Genomic DNA, 17,528 nt, shown 5'->3' with positions numbered 1-17,528 from the left:
TACGAGCAAAAATTTGGGTACGAAAAAAAAATTGGGTACGAAACAAATTGGGTTAAAAAAATGTAGGGTACGAAAAAAAAATTGGGGGTACGGAGAAGTAGTACCCGTGGGGAACTTGATTGTTTCAGCCAATCTGGGAGGCGGGTTACATTCTCGATTAAATATAACAACAAATATCTTTAAAAAGGTATTCAACGTGTATTTTCTGTACCACTTATCTTAAAAAAATGTCTGTTACAGTAAAACGTTTGTGGGTTATGACATTATGTTTCAGCATATAAATTCAAAGCTTAACATGCTTTTTAATTACACCATGATCTTTAACTTCACATGTATTTTATACCAAACTTTATATTTCGTTGTTTCCTTTCCTAAGTTAATGATGCTATGTGTACGGACGTGATTTCACAATCCCATGTGCATGAACATACACTTTTTCTCTTTTGATTATTGTTCTTTTTCTCTAATTCAATAAGCTTAGGCATGTTTGTTCGTTAAGTACGGCATTAATTTCATGATGATTCCCGATCAAAAGTGGGTATGAGCACATAGTCGTAAGAGCACTTGAATACGTGAGTTCGCCCATGAACACATGGTAAGGTTAACTAAAATCCGCGATATGACCTAATATGTGTTTAAAACAGCAAACAATATCCAACAAACGAATGAATTGTCAAACATAGTATGTGCACTGATGTGGCTCTGTAATTTATGCTTTAATATTTATTAAATATGCAAAATGAGAAAGCACGCAGAACAGCGAGTATCACAGATATGATACGGCTATTATGCTGTTTATATACAAATGTACCATAGTCGCTACAACGTTTACAAATGGCAGGTTCGAAATAATTTGTTTTCTTTACACTCATGATCGTGTTGAAAGTTAATTATACACGTTTCAATTCGCAATTTATTTACTGAATGCATAGTTGTTTCATTGATCTATAAACATATAATGGATTGAATATAACTGATTTAAAATTAACATTTTCAAACTATTATTAAATCTTTTCCCAGAATATGCTGTCCTATTTATAGATGAGCTTCTTATACCTTTATCAATGATAATCAGCGAGGTATGCCGATTAGAAAAATCGAGCTATCTCAATCGGACTGGCTTGGTCTTTTACATAGGTTGCCATTGTGAAGAATTTGTTCTTGATATGATAACTTAGACGATGCTTCGCAGCATCGTCAAAAAAGAAATTTTAGTGCATGCTTATAAAAACAAATATTCATGATTATCCACTCCTCTACGATTCCTCCACCTATCCTCAGGTGAGTTAACACAGTCAATTAATACCAATACCAAATTGGCAATATACCAATTACCTACTCCAATCACACTATCTGAGATCCTCCCTCAAAACTCTTTAAGTTGTGTTTGTGTCAAGGCGAAGGTTGAGTGGCGTACTATAATATAGATATTTAAAGATATAAAATTAATAAAATGTCACATGACTGGTATGGCTTTTCACTATACCCTTTTGAGCTTCATCCTGCAGGTTATTAAATCCTAGATTTAAAATGAATATGTTTATTGTCACTGTGACCTTGACCTTTGACCTAGTGACCTGAAAATCAATAGGGGTCATCTGCCAGTCATGATCAATGTACCTATGAAGTTTCATGATCATAGCCATTAGCGTTCTTGAGTTATCATCCAGAAACCATTTTACTATTTCAGGTCACCGTGACCTTGACATTTGATATAGTGACCTGAAAATCAATAGGGGTCAACTGCGAGTCATGATCAATCTACCTATCAAGTTTCATGATCCTAGGCATAAGCGTTCTTGAGTTATCATCCGGAAACCATTTTACTATTTCGGGTCACCATGACCTTGACCTTTGACCTGAAAATCAATAGGGGTCAACTGCAAGTCATGATCAATGTACCTATGAAGTTTCATGATCCTAGGCATAAGTGTTCTTGAGTTATCATCCGGAAACCATTTTACTTTTTCGGGTCACCGTGACCTTGACCTTCGACCTAGTGACCTGAAAATCAATAGGGGTCATCTGCCAGCCAATATCAATCTACCTACAAAGTTTCATGATCCTAGGCATAAGCGTTCTTGATTATCATCCGGAAACCATTTTACTTTTTCTGGTCACTGTGACCTTGACCTAGTGACCTGAAAATCAATAGGGATCATCTGTGAGTCATGATCAATCTACCTATCAAGTTTCATGATCCTAGGCCTAAGCGTTCTTGAGTTATCATCCGGAAACCATTTTACTATTTCGGGTCACTGTGACTTTGACCTTTGACCTAGTGACCTGAAAATCAATAGGGGTCATCTGCGAGTCATGATCAATCTACCTATCAAATTTCATGATCCTAGGCCTAAGCGTTCTTGAGTTATCATCCGGAAACCATTTTACTATTTAGGATTACCGTGACCTTGACCTTTGACCTAGTAACCTCAAAATCAATAGGGGTCATCTGCGAGTCATGATCAATGTACCTATGAAGTTTCATGATCCTAGGCCTAAGCGTTCTTGAGTAATCATCTGGAAACCACCTGGTGGACGGACCGACAGACGGACCGCCAGACCGACATGTGCAAAGCAATATACCCCCTGTTCTTCGAAGGGGGGCATAAAAAGGAATACTAGAAACCCTTAGCTACGTGTCAAATTTTTTACTAGAGGCTAGAATGGAATAAACTTGATAAAGAACCACTAGATGACATAACAACGTTTTTGAAAAACCTCAACTAGTAATTAAAAATCCATATCAGTTTGATACATTTTTATTAAATAATAAGACACTTACATGGATCAGTGGTATACTCTAAATGGTGTAAGCCATTTGACCTTAGGAGGTTCATGGTTGAAACCCAACTCTGTCTGAGCATGGTAAGGATCCAAAAAAAGGGACTCGAAGATATCTCTACAAGCCTTACGCTTTCGATGCAATCAAGCTTAAATAAATGAATGTTTAAACTAAATTCATGCAATTTAATATTACATACTGTTAATTGTAAAGTAATCAACTTACAATTTAAAATGCGAGATTCAATTTGCGCAAGCTGAGCCATAGAGGAGGGTATCCACTTTATCCAGCGGGATCTTTCTTGTACACTGAAACAGACAAATGAAGTACTTACAATTACAACTGTAATTGACTGATGGAGGATTTTGGTAAAAGTTGGCCTCAACAAGAAATTTAATGGTTTCTGGTAAAATACATAAACAAGAGGGCCTGAAAGGCCCAAAGTCGCTCAACTGAGAATACAAGATATTATTGGGACAAATCTCCCGACCAAGTTTCATGAAGATCGGAAAATAAATTTGGCCTCTAGAGTGTTAACAAGATTTTACTATAGCCATATAACGTAAAATGCCCCGCCCCCTGGCAGACATGTTTTTCAACCAACTGGCAACATTTTATAACTCGTCAAAGATATTATGGGGATGAATCTTCTGACCAAGTTTCATGAAGATAGGACAGTAAATGTGGCCTGTAGAGTGTTAACACGATTTAACTATAGCCATATAAGGAAAAATGCCCTGCCCCATTGGAAGCCATGTTTTTCAAGCAAACTTAATTTATTTTCAAATTCTTCCAAGATATCATTGAGACAAATCTTCTGACCAAATTTCATGAAGATTGGACAATAAATGTGGCCTCTAGAGTATTAACAAGGTTTTACTATAGCCATATATAGCTATATAAGGAACAAGGGACAAAATTGTCACAAAACCAGGTTTTCATTGTGAAAAAAAATCTGATAAAGGGAGAAAACTCAAACTGAACTTTTGAAATGAACAAACAAAATTAACCCCCTTTGTAAGTTTGTTTTAAAAAAAAATCTATTTTTAGTCGTGGCGACCTTGACATTGGAGATATTGACGTGATTCTTTCGTGCGACACACCGTCCCATGATGGTGAACAAATGTGCCAAATGATTTTAAAATCTCACAATGAATGACATAGTTATGGCCAGGACAAGCTCATTTATGGCCATTTTTGACCTTTGAACTCAAAGTGTGACCTTGACCTTGGAGATATCGACGTTATTATTTCGCGCGACACACCGTCCAATGATGGTGAACAAATGTGCCAAATGATTTTAAAATCTGACAATGAACGACATAGTTATGGCCCGGACAAGCTTGTTCCGCCCGCCCGCCAGCCGCCAGCCAGCCCGCCCGCATTCGCCAATCTAATAACCAGTTTTTTCCTTCGGAAAACCTGGTTAAAAATGCCCCTAGTGGCCATTTTTTAAAGCAAACAAAACCATTTTCGAACTCATCCAAGATATCATTGGGACAAATCTTCTGACCAAGTTTCATGAAGATCGGAAAATAAATGTGGCCTCTAAAGTGTTAACAAGGTTTAACTATAGCCATATGAGGAAAAATGCCCTGCCCCCTGGCGGCAATGTTTTTAAACCAAACGGCATCATTTTTGAACATGTCCAAGATATTATTTGGATGAATCTTTTGACCAATTTTCATGAAAATAGGACAATAAATGTGGCATCTAGAGTGTTAACAAGATTTTACTATAGCCTCTTTAGCCATATAAGGAAAAATGACCCACCCTTTAGCAGCCATGTTTTTCAAGCAAAACTTACCATTGTTTAACTAATCTAAGATATCATTGGGACAAATATTCTGAGCAAGTTTCATGAAGATCGAAAAATAAATGTGGCCTCTAGAGTGTTAACAAGGTTTTACTAAAGCAATATAAGGAACAAGAGCTGTCAGAGGACAGCACGCTCGACTATTCAAGTGCTTGACAGTATGACGTAAGCCATCATGGAGAGAGGGGTATATATCGTGGGTGTGTGGTCATTTAATATATGATCTTTCAAAAAAAAGAAATAAAGAATTTTTTTTGGGGGGGGGATTCTGGGGGGGGGGGGGGGGCGTGGGGATAGCTTGGGTGGAGTCCATTGTGGTATGTCAGGTTAGTGTTGTTTTGTCAAAGTATGAATCAAATCTGATGTTAAATAAATAAATAAGTTATGGCAATTAAAGCAAAATTTATTCATTTGACCTTGAGAGTCAAGGTCATTCAAAGGTCAAGGTCAAATTCAACTTGCAAGGTACAGTAACATCATGATAGTAAGAAAATATTTGAAGTTTGAAAGCAATAGACTTGATACTTTAGAAGTAAAGTGGATTTAAACACAAAATTTAACTAGAAATGGCGCGGCAAAGGCCGACGCGTATCCCCACGCCGCATGTTTGACCCAGGAGACGCCCCAGGGTTGATAATGGGGCCATGCGTAGTTGAGATTTACCGTATTGTCATAAGATATGTTCAGTATCAATTTTAAGTAAATCGGTGTAGAAATTAAGAATTTATAGTAAAAGGCAATTTTGGGTGGGCGTGGTCTATGTGGGTGAGGGCGCCCCAGGGTTGGTAATGGGGCGATGCATAGTTGAGATTGACTGTATTGTCATATGAGATGTTCAGTATCAATTTGAAGTATCTCGGTGTAGAAATGAAGAATTTATAGTAAAAGGCAATTTTGGGTGGGCGTGGTCTATGTGGGCGGGGGCGCCCCAGGGTCTGTAATGGGGCCATACATAGTTGAGATTGACTGTATCGTCATGAAGAAGTTCAGTATCAATTGGAAGTAAATCGGTGTAGAAATGAAGAAGTTTTTTATAGTAAAAGGCAATTTTGGGTGGGCGTGGTCTATGTGGGCGTGGCGCCCCAGGGTTGGTAATCAGGCCATGCATAGTTGGGATTGACGGTATTGTCATAAGAGATATTCAGTATCAATTTGAAGTAAATCGGTGTAGAAATGAACAAGTAAATGTAAAATAACATTAAAAAATGAGTGAAAATCTATGACCTGGCCCCACCCCAACCCCCATAACTTTTGACCCAGGGGTCAGATCAAAATTCCAAATAGTGCAGGGTCGCACATATGCTCATAGCTACCATGTGTGTAAGTTTCAAGGTTCTAGTGCTTATAGTGTAGGAGGAGATAGTTGCCAGGATGGACGGACGAACAGACAGCGGAGATAACCACAATATCCCCACACTTTTCAAAAAGCGTGGGGATAACAAAATATTCAAAGTAACAAAGACAAAAAAAGGGCCATAATTCCTACAAAATGCTTGATACAGTTGTCTGCTCTTGTTTATAGGTTGGGGTCATGTTGGTAAAGAAGTATGCAAAATATAAAATGCAATATGTCAAGGGACATTGAAAATATTTGAGGTGGTACGCAAACTTTAACATAGAGTTATCAATAATATGCATATTCTAAGTGGAAAAAGGGCCATAATTCTTACAAAATTCTTGATACAGTTGTCTGCTCTTGTTTATAGGTTGGGGTCATATTGGTAAAGAAGTATGCAAAATATGAAAGTAATATGTCAAGGGACATAGGAAATATTTTGGATGGTACGCAAACTTAAACATTTGCACGGTCACGCCGACGCCGGGGTGAGTAGGATAGCTCCACTATATATATTTCATATATAATAGTCCAGCTAAAAATGCCCTGGCGGCCATGTTTTTCAACCAGCGGGCATCATTTTCAAACTTGTCCAAGATATTATTGGGATAATTCTTCTGACCAAGTTTCATGAAGATCAGACAATAAATGTGGCCTCTAGAGTGTTAACAAGATTTTATTATAGCCATATAGCCATATAAGGAAAAATGCCCTGCCCCTTGGCAGCCATGTTTTTCAAGCAAACATTACCATTTTTCGAACTCATCCAAGATATCATTGAGACCAATCTTATGACCAAATTTCATGAAGATTGGACAATAAATGTGTCCTCTAGAGAGTTAACAAGGCAAATGTTGACGCCGCACAATGCACAACATACAATGGACGACGCACGACAGACAAAAGGCGATCACAAAAGCTCACCATGAGCACGTTGTGCTCAGGTGAGCTACAAATAAGGGACTTTTAGAATATCCACAAGGCTACATTATAGCCATCCAATGGAAACAGCCTCATCCCCTGCCGCCATATTTTCAACTGGCAGGAACCGTTTTCAACTAGGCTGATATATCATTCGACAAATTTATGACCAAGTTTCATGAATAATGGACAAAAAATGGGATTTCTAAAGAGTTTACAAGCTTTTTTTTAACATGACACAGTTTTTAATCTTATGCAACCCAGTTTCAAACTCTGCGGAGATTTCATTGGGACATGTTCTGACCAAGTTTCATGAAGATTAGACAATAAATATGGTACACAAGATTGTTCACAAGTTTCACTATAGCCATATAAGGAAAACTGCCTCGCCATGTTTTTCAATGGAACGGCACCATTTTCAAACTCGGCCCAGATACCATTAGAACAAATGTTCTGACCAAGCCTCATGAAGATTGGACTAAAAAGTGACTTCTAGAGTATCAATATGTAAGGTCTACCAACAACCCCATCCCAAAGTGGCCATGTTTTTGAAAAAAGAACAGTTGTGAAACTTGCCAAGATATAATGAGAACAAATATTCTAAACAAGTTTCATGAAGATTAAAGTAAACAAGAGGGCCTGAAAGGCCCAAAATCGCTCACCTGAGACACAAACTGACCTGTTTAGTGCAGCCTGTTCTGACCAAGTGTCATAAAGAGTGAACTATAAATGTAACTTTTAGAGTGATGACAAGGTTTTACTTCAGCCATATAAGGATACATTTCCTGCCCCCTTCAACGAAATAAACGCTTATCACTTTTTTTAATATATGGCTGGAAAGTGAGAGGCATTTTAAAACAAGGGCTGTTTGTAAAACATGCATGCCCCCCACATGGGCTGTCAGTTGTAGTGGCAGCCATTGTGTGAATATGTTTTTTGTCACTGTGACCTTGACCTTTGACCTAATGTAAGTTATCATCCGGAAACCATTGTACTATTTTGAGTCACTGTGACCTGGACCTTTGACCAAGTGACCTGAAAATCAATAGGGGTCATCTGCCAGTCATGATCAAGGGGGGAGTGAGAGGGGGGTATAATGTGGGGTGTGGTAATTTATAAGATGTTTAAAAAAAAAAAATATTTATAATTTTTTTTTTTTTTTGGGGGGGGGGGGGTTGGGGGTGGGGGGGTGGGGGGTGAGAGAGGGGGGTATAATGTGGGGTGTGGTAATTTATTAGATGTTTAAAAAAAATTGGGGGGTGGGGTGGTGGGGGGGTAGGGGGGGGGGTTAGGGGGAGTGAGAGGGGGTAAAATGTGGGGTGTGGTAATTTATAGATGTTTAAAAAAAAAAAAAAAGGGGGGGTGGGGGTGGGTGGGGGGTGAGAGGGGGGCATAATGTGGGGTGTGGTAATTTATAAGATATTTAAAAAAAACTTCGGGGGGGGGGGTGGGGTGGTAGGGGGGGGGCAGGGTGGTGGGGGGGGGGGGGGTGAGAGGTGGTAATAATGTAGGGTTTGTGGTAATTTATTAGATGTTTAAAAAAAAAAAAAATTTGGGGGGGGGTGGGGGGGGGTAGGGGGATGAGGGGGGTGAGAGGGGTATAATGTGGGGTTGTGGTATTATAAGCCGTTTAAAAAAAAAAAATTGAGGGGGGTGGTGGGGGTTGGGGGGGGTGAGAGGGAAGTAATAATGTTGGGTTTGGTTATTTATTAGATGTTTAAAAAAAAATAAAAAATATTTGGGGGGGGGGGTGGGGTGGGAGGTAGGGGGTAGGGGGAGTAGGGGGGAGTGAGATGGGGGGTATAATGTGGGGTGTGGTAATTTATTACATGTTTAAAAAAAAAAAAATATTTTTTTTTCAGGGGGTGGGGGGTGGGGGGGGGGTAGGAAGGGTGGGGGGGGTGAGAGGGGGGTATAATGTGGGGTGTGGTAATTTATAAGTTGTTTAAAAAAAAAAAATGGTGGGGGGTTGGGGGGGGGGGGAGGGGAGTGGGGGGGGGTTGAGAGGGGGTAATAATGTGGGGTGGGGTAATTTATTAGATGTTAAAAAAAAAAAAAATTGGGGGGGGGGGGTTGGGGGGCTGGGCGGGGTAGGGGGGGGGAGTGAGAGGGGGGGCATAATTATATGTTACATAGTTCAAATATAATAATGAACTTAAATAATACACGCCAGATTTCTAACATATGTGTCTTTGCAACAATATTCAGTGACAACACGTAATATTTAAGGCCGAAATTGCTGGATTGAAGAAATCCTTTCAGTTATGCCTTTGCTTAAAACATAATTATTTCTTTATTGAATTTTATTATTTGAAGATAATTATAAAGGTTATTTCCGCACATAAAGTTTGAAGTAAACTTTGTGATTTTTAGCGTTAACAATTCAGGAGATATTCATTAGCGATTTTTTTTAAAGATTTATGACCAAGATATACAATTTCTTTGAAAATCACGTATCTGCCTTTGATTAAAACATTATTTCAGTATAAAAAATTATATAGTTCCAGACATACTCTGTCACTCATTAAGAAAATGTATATGATTCAATACCGAGACAGACTTTTCTTATTGAATAGAACATATCTTTGTTTTTCTAAAGATTTTTTATTTCTTTATTAATATTTCTTATTTAAGTATCATTTTTTAATTAATGTAATGTAAAAGCTCTAGCCGACATAAAGTTTGTGATTTAAACTAAAATTGGTCCGGAATTATTTAAAAGCAAAACTGTGTAAGATTTCATGTAGAAGCAAACTTTTTTTATTAAAAAGTATATGGTTTAGTCTAAAACTTTGATGTTTTCTATATTTTATTTAAAAATCGCTTTCTAACAAAGATCTCTAGCCCAAAAGGAGTTTTGTGATTTTAAATGAACAAGTCCAGGGGATATTCATTAGCGAAAATGTGTAAGATGTCAGAACATGGCAGGTTTTGTAATTGAAAAGTGAATATCTGCTTTTGCATGTAACCTTATTTTTATTTGATCATTTAAATACCATTCTAATGTTAGAATCAAAGTCTGTAGCCTGAACAAACTGTGTTTGTCTTGTTCTCAATATTTATTTGATTGTTTGCATGCTTTACTTTATTTTCTTAATAAAATCTAAATTTATGATAAAAATTAACAAGAGCACCGCCTTGCGGGTGCAGACCCGCTCATCTATTTTCTTTTAAAGGTGAAGGGACTCTCATTTCAATCACAAAGGAGGGAGGAGTGGAGTGAAGAGGGGTGTATAGTGTGGGGTTGTGGACATTTATTACATTATCTTCCAAAAAAGCGAAAAAAAAAAAAAAATAATAAAAAATCGGGGGGGGGGGTATAGTGTGAGGGTTGTGGTGATAATTTGTGAGATGATCTTAAAAAAAAAAAAAAAAAAAAAAAATCAAAAAAAAAATTTGGGGGGGGGGTGGGGTGGGGGGGTGGGGTGGGGGTATAGTGTGAGGGTGTGGTGGTCATTTGTGAGATGATCTTATAAAAAAAAAAAAAAAAAAAAAAAAATAGGGGGGGGGGGAGGGGGGGAGGGGGGGGGAGGGCACGGGGGATGGTTTGGGTGAAGTCTATTGTGGTATGTCAGGTAAGAGTAGTTTCATCAAAGTATCAATCAAATCTAATCATAAATAAAGAAGTTATGGCAATTTTAGCAAAATTTAATAATTTGACCTTGAGAGTCAAGGTCATTCAAAGGTCAAAGTAAAATTCAAGTTGCCAGGTACAGTAACCTCATGATAGCATGTAAGTATTTGAAGCTTGAAAGCAATAGCCTTGATACTTCGAGTGGATCGAAACACAAAATTTAACCATATATTAAAAGTTACTAAGTCAAAAAAGGGCCATAATTCCGTAACAATGACAACCAGAGTTATGCAACTTGTCCTTTTACTGTACCCTTATGATAGTTTGTGAGTGTTCCAAGTATGAAAGCAATATCTATGATACTTTAGGGGTAAAGTGACCAAAACATAAATCTTAACCAAATTTTCAATTTTCTAAGTATAAAGGGCCCATAATTCCGTCCAAATGCCAGTCAGAGTTACATAACTTTGCCTGCACCGTCCCCTTATGATAGTTCATAAATCTTGCAAGTATGAAAGCAATAGCTTTGATACTGTAGGAATAAAGTGGACCTAAACACAAAACTTAATCAAATTTTCAATTTTCTAAGTATAAAAAGGGCACATAATTCTGTCAAAATGCCAGTCAGAGTTACATTACTTTGCCTGCACAGTCCCCTTATGATAGTTAGTAAGTGTTGCAAGTATGAAAGCAATAGCTTTGATGCTTAAGGAATAAAATGGACCTAAACACAAAACTTAACCAAAATTGTCAAGTTTCTAAGTATAAAAAGGGCACATAATTCTGTCAAAATGCATGCCAGAGTTATCTAACTTTGCCTGCCCAGTCCCCTCATGATAGTAAGTAAGTGTACCAAGTTTGAATGCAATAGCATTGATACTTACTGAGAAAAGTGGAACTAAACGCAAAACTTAACCAAAATTTTCAATTTTTTAAGTATAAAAAGGGCACATAATTCTGTCAAAATGCACGCCAGAGTTATCTAACTTTGCCTGCCTAGTCCCCTCATGATAGTAAGTAAGTGTACCAAGTTTGAATGCAATAGCATTGATACTTTCTGAGAAAAGTGGACCTAAACGCAAAACTTAACCGGACGCCGACGCCAACGCCAACGCCGACGCCGACGCCGACGCCGACGCCAAGGTGATGACAATAGCTCATAATTTTTTTTCAAAAAATAGATGAGCTAAAAATGCTAAACATGACACATATGTAGCCATAGGTAAATTTAAATAGTCCCAATAATGTTCGCTACATTCCATCAACATATTAATTTCTTTCTTAAATTTTCACCATACAGTTGAGATCAGCGTTCTAGATAAGCTGCTTAACAGCGTAATATATGCATTAGAAATATCAAGATACGCTCAATTGATCATTTCCTTGCGTACATTTAAGCAAGCCAAACTGGACTTAGGCTAATGCTGTAAATTCTCGGCGTACATCGTAAACAAAAAATATAAACAGCTGATTGTCTTTAGCCAAAATATGAGACTGGTTATTGTAAAAATTTGTGCTGGATTGTAGAAATAGTTAGCCAGTTGGTATGTATACTCTGTATCATCTAGACGCATGGTAAATTTAGTATTTATTTTTTAACAGACAGTCAAGCGCTTATGTGTTTATTAAATTACATGAAGTGGTCAGCATGGCTTCTTCCAAGCCAACGCAAATTACTTCTCAAAGTAAAATTTATTTTTTGTGTACGGCAAAAATTGTACCGAGTAATAAAATTGTACTGCCAATACTGAATGATTTAATTTCCTCTGTTTTGAAATCAAAAAGGAACCCCTAAAACGCTTATAAAACAACTGTTGAAAGTTGGCAAAAAAGTATTCTGTGGCCCACGGTGGTGGACAATAAGGTCGAAGATCTTCTTAAATGTAATCTGCCAACAATACAAGTTAAAATAACAAGAAATTAAGAAACCTACTAATATGAAAGAATACACATAGTTAATGGTTAATTGTGTTTAACATTATTAAAGTAGCGTGTCTGTACCCCGGCTATATTCTGGTTTTACTTTTAGCAAATTACCCTTCAAGCAAGGCAAAATTTGACCATTTACCCCCATGCTTTGAAAAGTGGTGGTAATTACCCCCATGGGTAAAAAATTATCTATAACGCTGTAAGATTTAAAATCAACTATTAAAACACTCACTCAATTAGTGATGTTTTTCTTTGGTAATTACGGATTGTCAATTTAATTAATTTGATTAAATTAATAAATGGTAAAAAAACCCACCATCTGCACTTGAGGAACAAAAGCATTCCCTCAGTGGGAGACGATGTCCCAATTGTGGATTAAAAGTATTAATTGGTACTGGTATATTTGTGACACCATATATATATATCTCAACATGTGTAGATGATGTTATTAAGATAAGATACCATGCGTCACCTTCTGACAATAAAGGCCTAATTCATACTGAGTTTTATCAGAGACGTAGGTCAACGTCTCTGGTTTTATGACGCGACAACAAAGCAGTGGTCTAATGGTAGGACGTTGGCTTAGGGATCGAGAGGTCCCGGGTTTGAATCCCGCCCTGATCGCTGGAATTTCCTTGAGCAAGAAATTTATCCCACAACTGCTCCTCTCCACCCAGGTGTATAAATGGGTACCTGTGAGGGAAATAAGCCAATGTGCTGTGACTGCATACTGCGCCAAGATGTTAACGGACGACTTATGACCCAGTGATCAGGGAAAAACTGTAAAGCGCCTTTGAACGCACATCTTGAGTATGAAAAGGGCGCTATATAAATGTGGTATAAAAAAAAAAAAGAATGAATATTTATCTAAAAAATACTAACTGTTATATGATTATTGAATCGATAACAGAAACCATCTAAATCTTCAAATATATTTATTGTTCAGGAGGCAGTTTCATCAACGATTTACGACTGGTTGTAAATTACGATTTACATAAATTACGATGTTTAAGTGAAATAGCGTTTCCTCAAGGAAATCGTAAATTCAGCTTAAATAAATTTCATACATAAATATACATCTGGGTAAGGACAACCGTAAATAAACGTAAACAAACGTAATGGCGGTCGTTTTCCTCGTCGAAGATGACAGAAGACGCAAAATACCGATTCCAAGGCTGTTTAGAGAGAGAATTGTTCTCGAAAACCTAAGAGATGAGGACATTGTTTCCAGATATTGTTTAAGTAGGGGCGGGATAGAGCGTTTGGTGGTTTTGATTGCGGAGAAATAGCACAAAAATAAAAAAAAATAAAAAAAAACAGCCGAGCGTGGAACCCATTATGCAGTGCTCTTGTTTAAACTCTTTAATATGAGCCTCACTCTGTGAAAAGGGGGTTTAAAGCATGTGCGTAAAGTGTCGTCCCAGATAAGCCTGTGCAGTCCGCACAGGCTAATCAAGGGCGACACTTTTTGCTTTTATTGTACGTTTATAGGAAGACTCTTTGTGACAAAAATCCAGTTAAGGAGGAAAGTGTTGTCCCTGATTAGCCTGTACGGACTGCACAGGATAATCTGGGATGACACTTTACGCACATGCATTAAAACACCTTTTCACAGAGCGTGGCCCATAAACATTATGTGTATCCTCTTTTTATGAAAGCTATTGTTCCAGTGTATTTAAATTGAATTGTGCAGAAATATTGAATACAGACACAAATAACATGTTTCCATAAGCTATTGACGATTTGTTTTATAGAGAAACATACAGTATTTCTTTATATTGACATCAAATGAATCTCAGTGAAAAACGCCCTTTTAAGTCATATAGAATATATACAATTTTGTTGCAGATTTTTTTAGGAGTGCCCCCTGCATCTTTGAGCCTCTAATTGCTATGTTAAATAAAGATTTTGGATCATTTTTAGATGTCTGCATCGCACTGGTGGATGCTTGCCTTTCCAGTCTAATACATGCTGTGAAATTGCAACAGTTTGCATGCGCCTGCACAACCTGTGTTTGGAATTAAAATGTTCCACTGATAGACGAAGAAGTTGGGGACGAGATGGATCAGGAGGTTCCAAACAATGGACCAGTGCAGAAAGCAGCAGTCAACAAGAGGCAGTAGCTAATCAAACTGTTTCGTTAAATGTTAGAAGTCCTTTTTTAAGAATTGTGCATAGTGGTGTCACCACCTGTTTGTTGGTAGATCGGTATTATTAGCCATATATCCCTAGTTTAGTTTAGAAAGTTGATGTTTGTATGTTTATTATGCCCCCCTTCGAAGAAGAGGAGGTATATTGTTTTGCTGGATGTCGGTTGGTCTGTTTGTATACCAGTTTGTTTCCGATAAATAACTTGTGAACGGATTGACTGATTGGCTTGATATTTCACATGTGTATTGGCCTTGGACAGTAGATGAAGTCGTTCGGTCGGTCCACCAAATGGTTTCTGGATGCTAACTAAAAAACGCTTAAGCCTGTGATCAGGAAAGTTCATGGGGACATTGGTCATGACTGATAGATGACCCCTATTGATTTTCAGTAATCTAGGTCAAAGGTCAAGGTCACAGTGACTTTAAACAGTAAAATGGTTTCCGAATGATAACTAACAAATTCTTAGGGTTTGCATCAGTAAAGTTCATGGGGACATTGTTCATGACCGACAGATGACCCCTATTGATTTTCAGGACTGTAGGTCAAAGGTCAAGGTCACATGTATTCTAATGTATTCACACAATAAGTGAGAAAATCGTTTCCGATCAATAACTCGTCAAAGAATTGACCAATTGGCTTGATACTGAACATTTGCATTGGCCTTGGTATGATGCTCTGTTTAAGTTTTTAGCTACTGTTAAAACTGTTATGTACCGTTGAAACTATAATTTACCAGTGTATTTAATTTTTATTTTTACAGCCCCGGTAGGGTGGCATATAGCAGTTGAACTCTCCTTCAGCATGTCAGTCAGTCTGTCCGTCAGTCCAAAAATAAATTTAACATTGGCCATAACTTTTTCACTATTTAAGATAGCAACTTGATATTCGGCATGCATGTGTATCTCATGGAGCTGAACATTTTGAGAGGTGAAAGGTCAAGGTCATCCTTCAAGGTCAAATGTCAAATATATGACGTCTGTCCATCCGAAAACTTAAACATTGGCCATTACTTTTTCAATATTGAAGATAGCAACTTGATATTTGGCATGCATGTGCATCTCACAGAGCTGCACATTTTGAGTGGTGAAAGGTGAAGGTCAAGGTCATCCTTCAAGGTCAAATGTCTAATATATGGCGTCTGTCCGTCCGTCCAAAAACTTTAACATTGGCCATAACTTTTTCACTATTGAAGATAGCAACTTGATATTTGGCATGCATGTGTATCTCGTGGAGCTGAACATTTTGAGTGGTGAAAGGTGAAGGTCAAAGTCATCCTTCAAGGTCAAATGTCAAATATATGGCATCTGTCCGTCCGAAAACATTAACATTGGCCATAACTTTTTCAATATTGAAGATAGCAACTTGATATTTGGCATGCATGTGTATCTCATGAAGCTGCACATTTTGAGTGGTGGAAGTTCAAGGTCAAAGTCATCCTTCAAGGTCAAAGGTCAACATTAAAAAAAATCAAAGCGGCATTCTCATGAAGCTGCACATTTTGAGTTGTGGAAGTTCAAGGTCAAGGTCATCCTTCAAGGTCAAAGGTAAAAAAAACCAAATAAAATAAATATTTTTTTCAAAGCGGCGCAATAGCGGGCATTATGTTTCTGACGAACACATCTCTTGTTTTAGACATGTTTATCTTAATAATGTATGGTTTTTGATAACAGTTGCAATTACACTTGTATTCAATAAATAAAACAGAAGAACATTCACAGTTATTTAGAGTTATTTCTAATATTTTTATTTTTATTTATTATAAATTGTCAGATGAATTATAACACCATGCCCAGTTGGTAAATTGTACTTCATTAATTAATTAGGAAGTACAATATACCAACAATATACCAACTGGGCATGGTGTTGTAATTCATATCACAATTTAAAATAAATATAAATTTTGTGTAATAACAAGTTAACAAGCAAGTTCGTTGAATTGATATCCCCTGCCAACTAAATTTTGTTTATGGATGGGTTCAAATCTCTTGATATGTCATATTTAGACACCCATGAAGTTTCATATTGAAATCTTGCATTGTTTCTGAGGTATAGCCCTGAAAGGTAACATCATACAACAAGAGGGCCAAGATGGCCCTAGTTTGCTCACCTGAGAGGAGTCAGTTCATTCAATCTTTACCAAACGTCAAACTTTACCTAGATATTGTCCAGACAAACATCCTGGTCAAGTTTCATCATTATTGAACCAAAACTCTGGCGTATGGAGTGTTTTTGTTTTTGTAAGATTTGACCAGGTGACCTATATTTTGAGTTGACCCCCACTTACCAAACCTCAAACTTTGCTTACAAAAATAAATATTATGACCAAGACTCATAAAATCTGATATAAAATTGTGACCTCTAGAGTGTTTACAACGATTTTGTATAATATAATGAAAATTTGGATAATCTAAGGGCAACAAGCAAATTTGTTGAATTGATTTCCCCCGCCAATATGCTTCTGGACACAAAAGTGCTATATTTGACACTCAAAAAAGCATTATTTCAAGATACAAAGGGCCATAACTCCCTTATTAACAGATAGTGTACAATGCCATTTGGCGTGCATCATCCTCTTATCCATATATATACTCATACCAAGTTTCAATGAAATCCGCCAAAGCACTTCCAAGATATGGAAAGACGGAAGGACAGAAAGACGGACGGACAACGCCAAAACAATATCCCTCCGCCTATGGCGGGGGATAATAATTATGGCATTAATTATGTGATTCTTCTTATTATCAAACTTGACTGAGAGCTTTCAGCAACTTTGATAAAGAATGCTTGAGAAATGTGAATGCTAGAGTGTTTACAAACCAAATGTGGACTGGCGGACGGCAGACAAAGACCAATCCTAAAACCTCACCTAAGCAATCAGGTGAGCTAAAAAGTGTGTTTCACCGATCTATTCCATTTTCCAACTTGTTCGAGAAATCAATAAAACCAATGTATTGACTAAGTTTCACGATGATTAGGCAAAAAATGTGACTTATATAGTGTTCGATCACAAGGAACC

The 17,528-nt window shown here is 37.4% G+C and overlaps 1 protein-coding gene across 5 annotated transcripts in view; it reads right to left on the bottom strand.

The window, feature by feature from the left end:
* LOC127843998 ((Lyso)-N-acylphosphatidylethanolamine lipase-like) overlaps positions 1–17,528 on the bottom strand; it is a 112,651-nt gene that overhangs the window by 51,618 nt on the left and 43,505 nt on the right. For 4 of the 5 annotated variants that reach the window (XR_008032503.1, XM_052373964.1, XM_052373962.1 and 1 more), the window contains exon 2: positions 3,011–3,093. Coding sequence is in view for 4 of the 5 variants with exons in the window: in XM_052373960.1 (XP_052229920.1) it covers positions 3,011–3,093 (83 nt within the window). In the remaining variant the exon portion in view is untranslated. Of the gene's footprint in view, positions 1–2,785; positions 2,924–3,010; positions 3,094–17,528 lie in introns of those variants that run through there. The other variant, XM_052373961.1, reaches the window with a different exon arrangement.

Source organism: Dreissena polymorpha, chromosome 9 (assembly GCF_020536995.1).
Source record: "Dreissena polymorpha isolate Duluth1 chromosome 9, UMN_Dpol_1.0, whole genome shotgun sequence".
Taxonomy (NCBI): domain Eukaryota; kingdom Metazoa; phylum Mollusca; class Bivalvia; order Myida; family Dreissenidae; genus Dreissena; species Dreissena polymorpha.
Note: the sequence above shows the minus strand (reverse complement) of the source record. Positions and strands in the feature narration are given on the sequence as shown.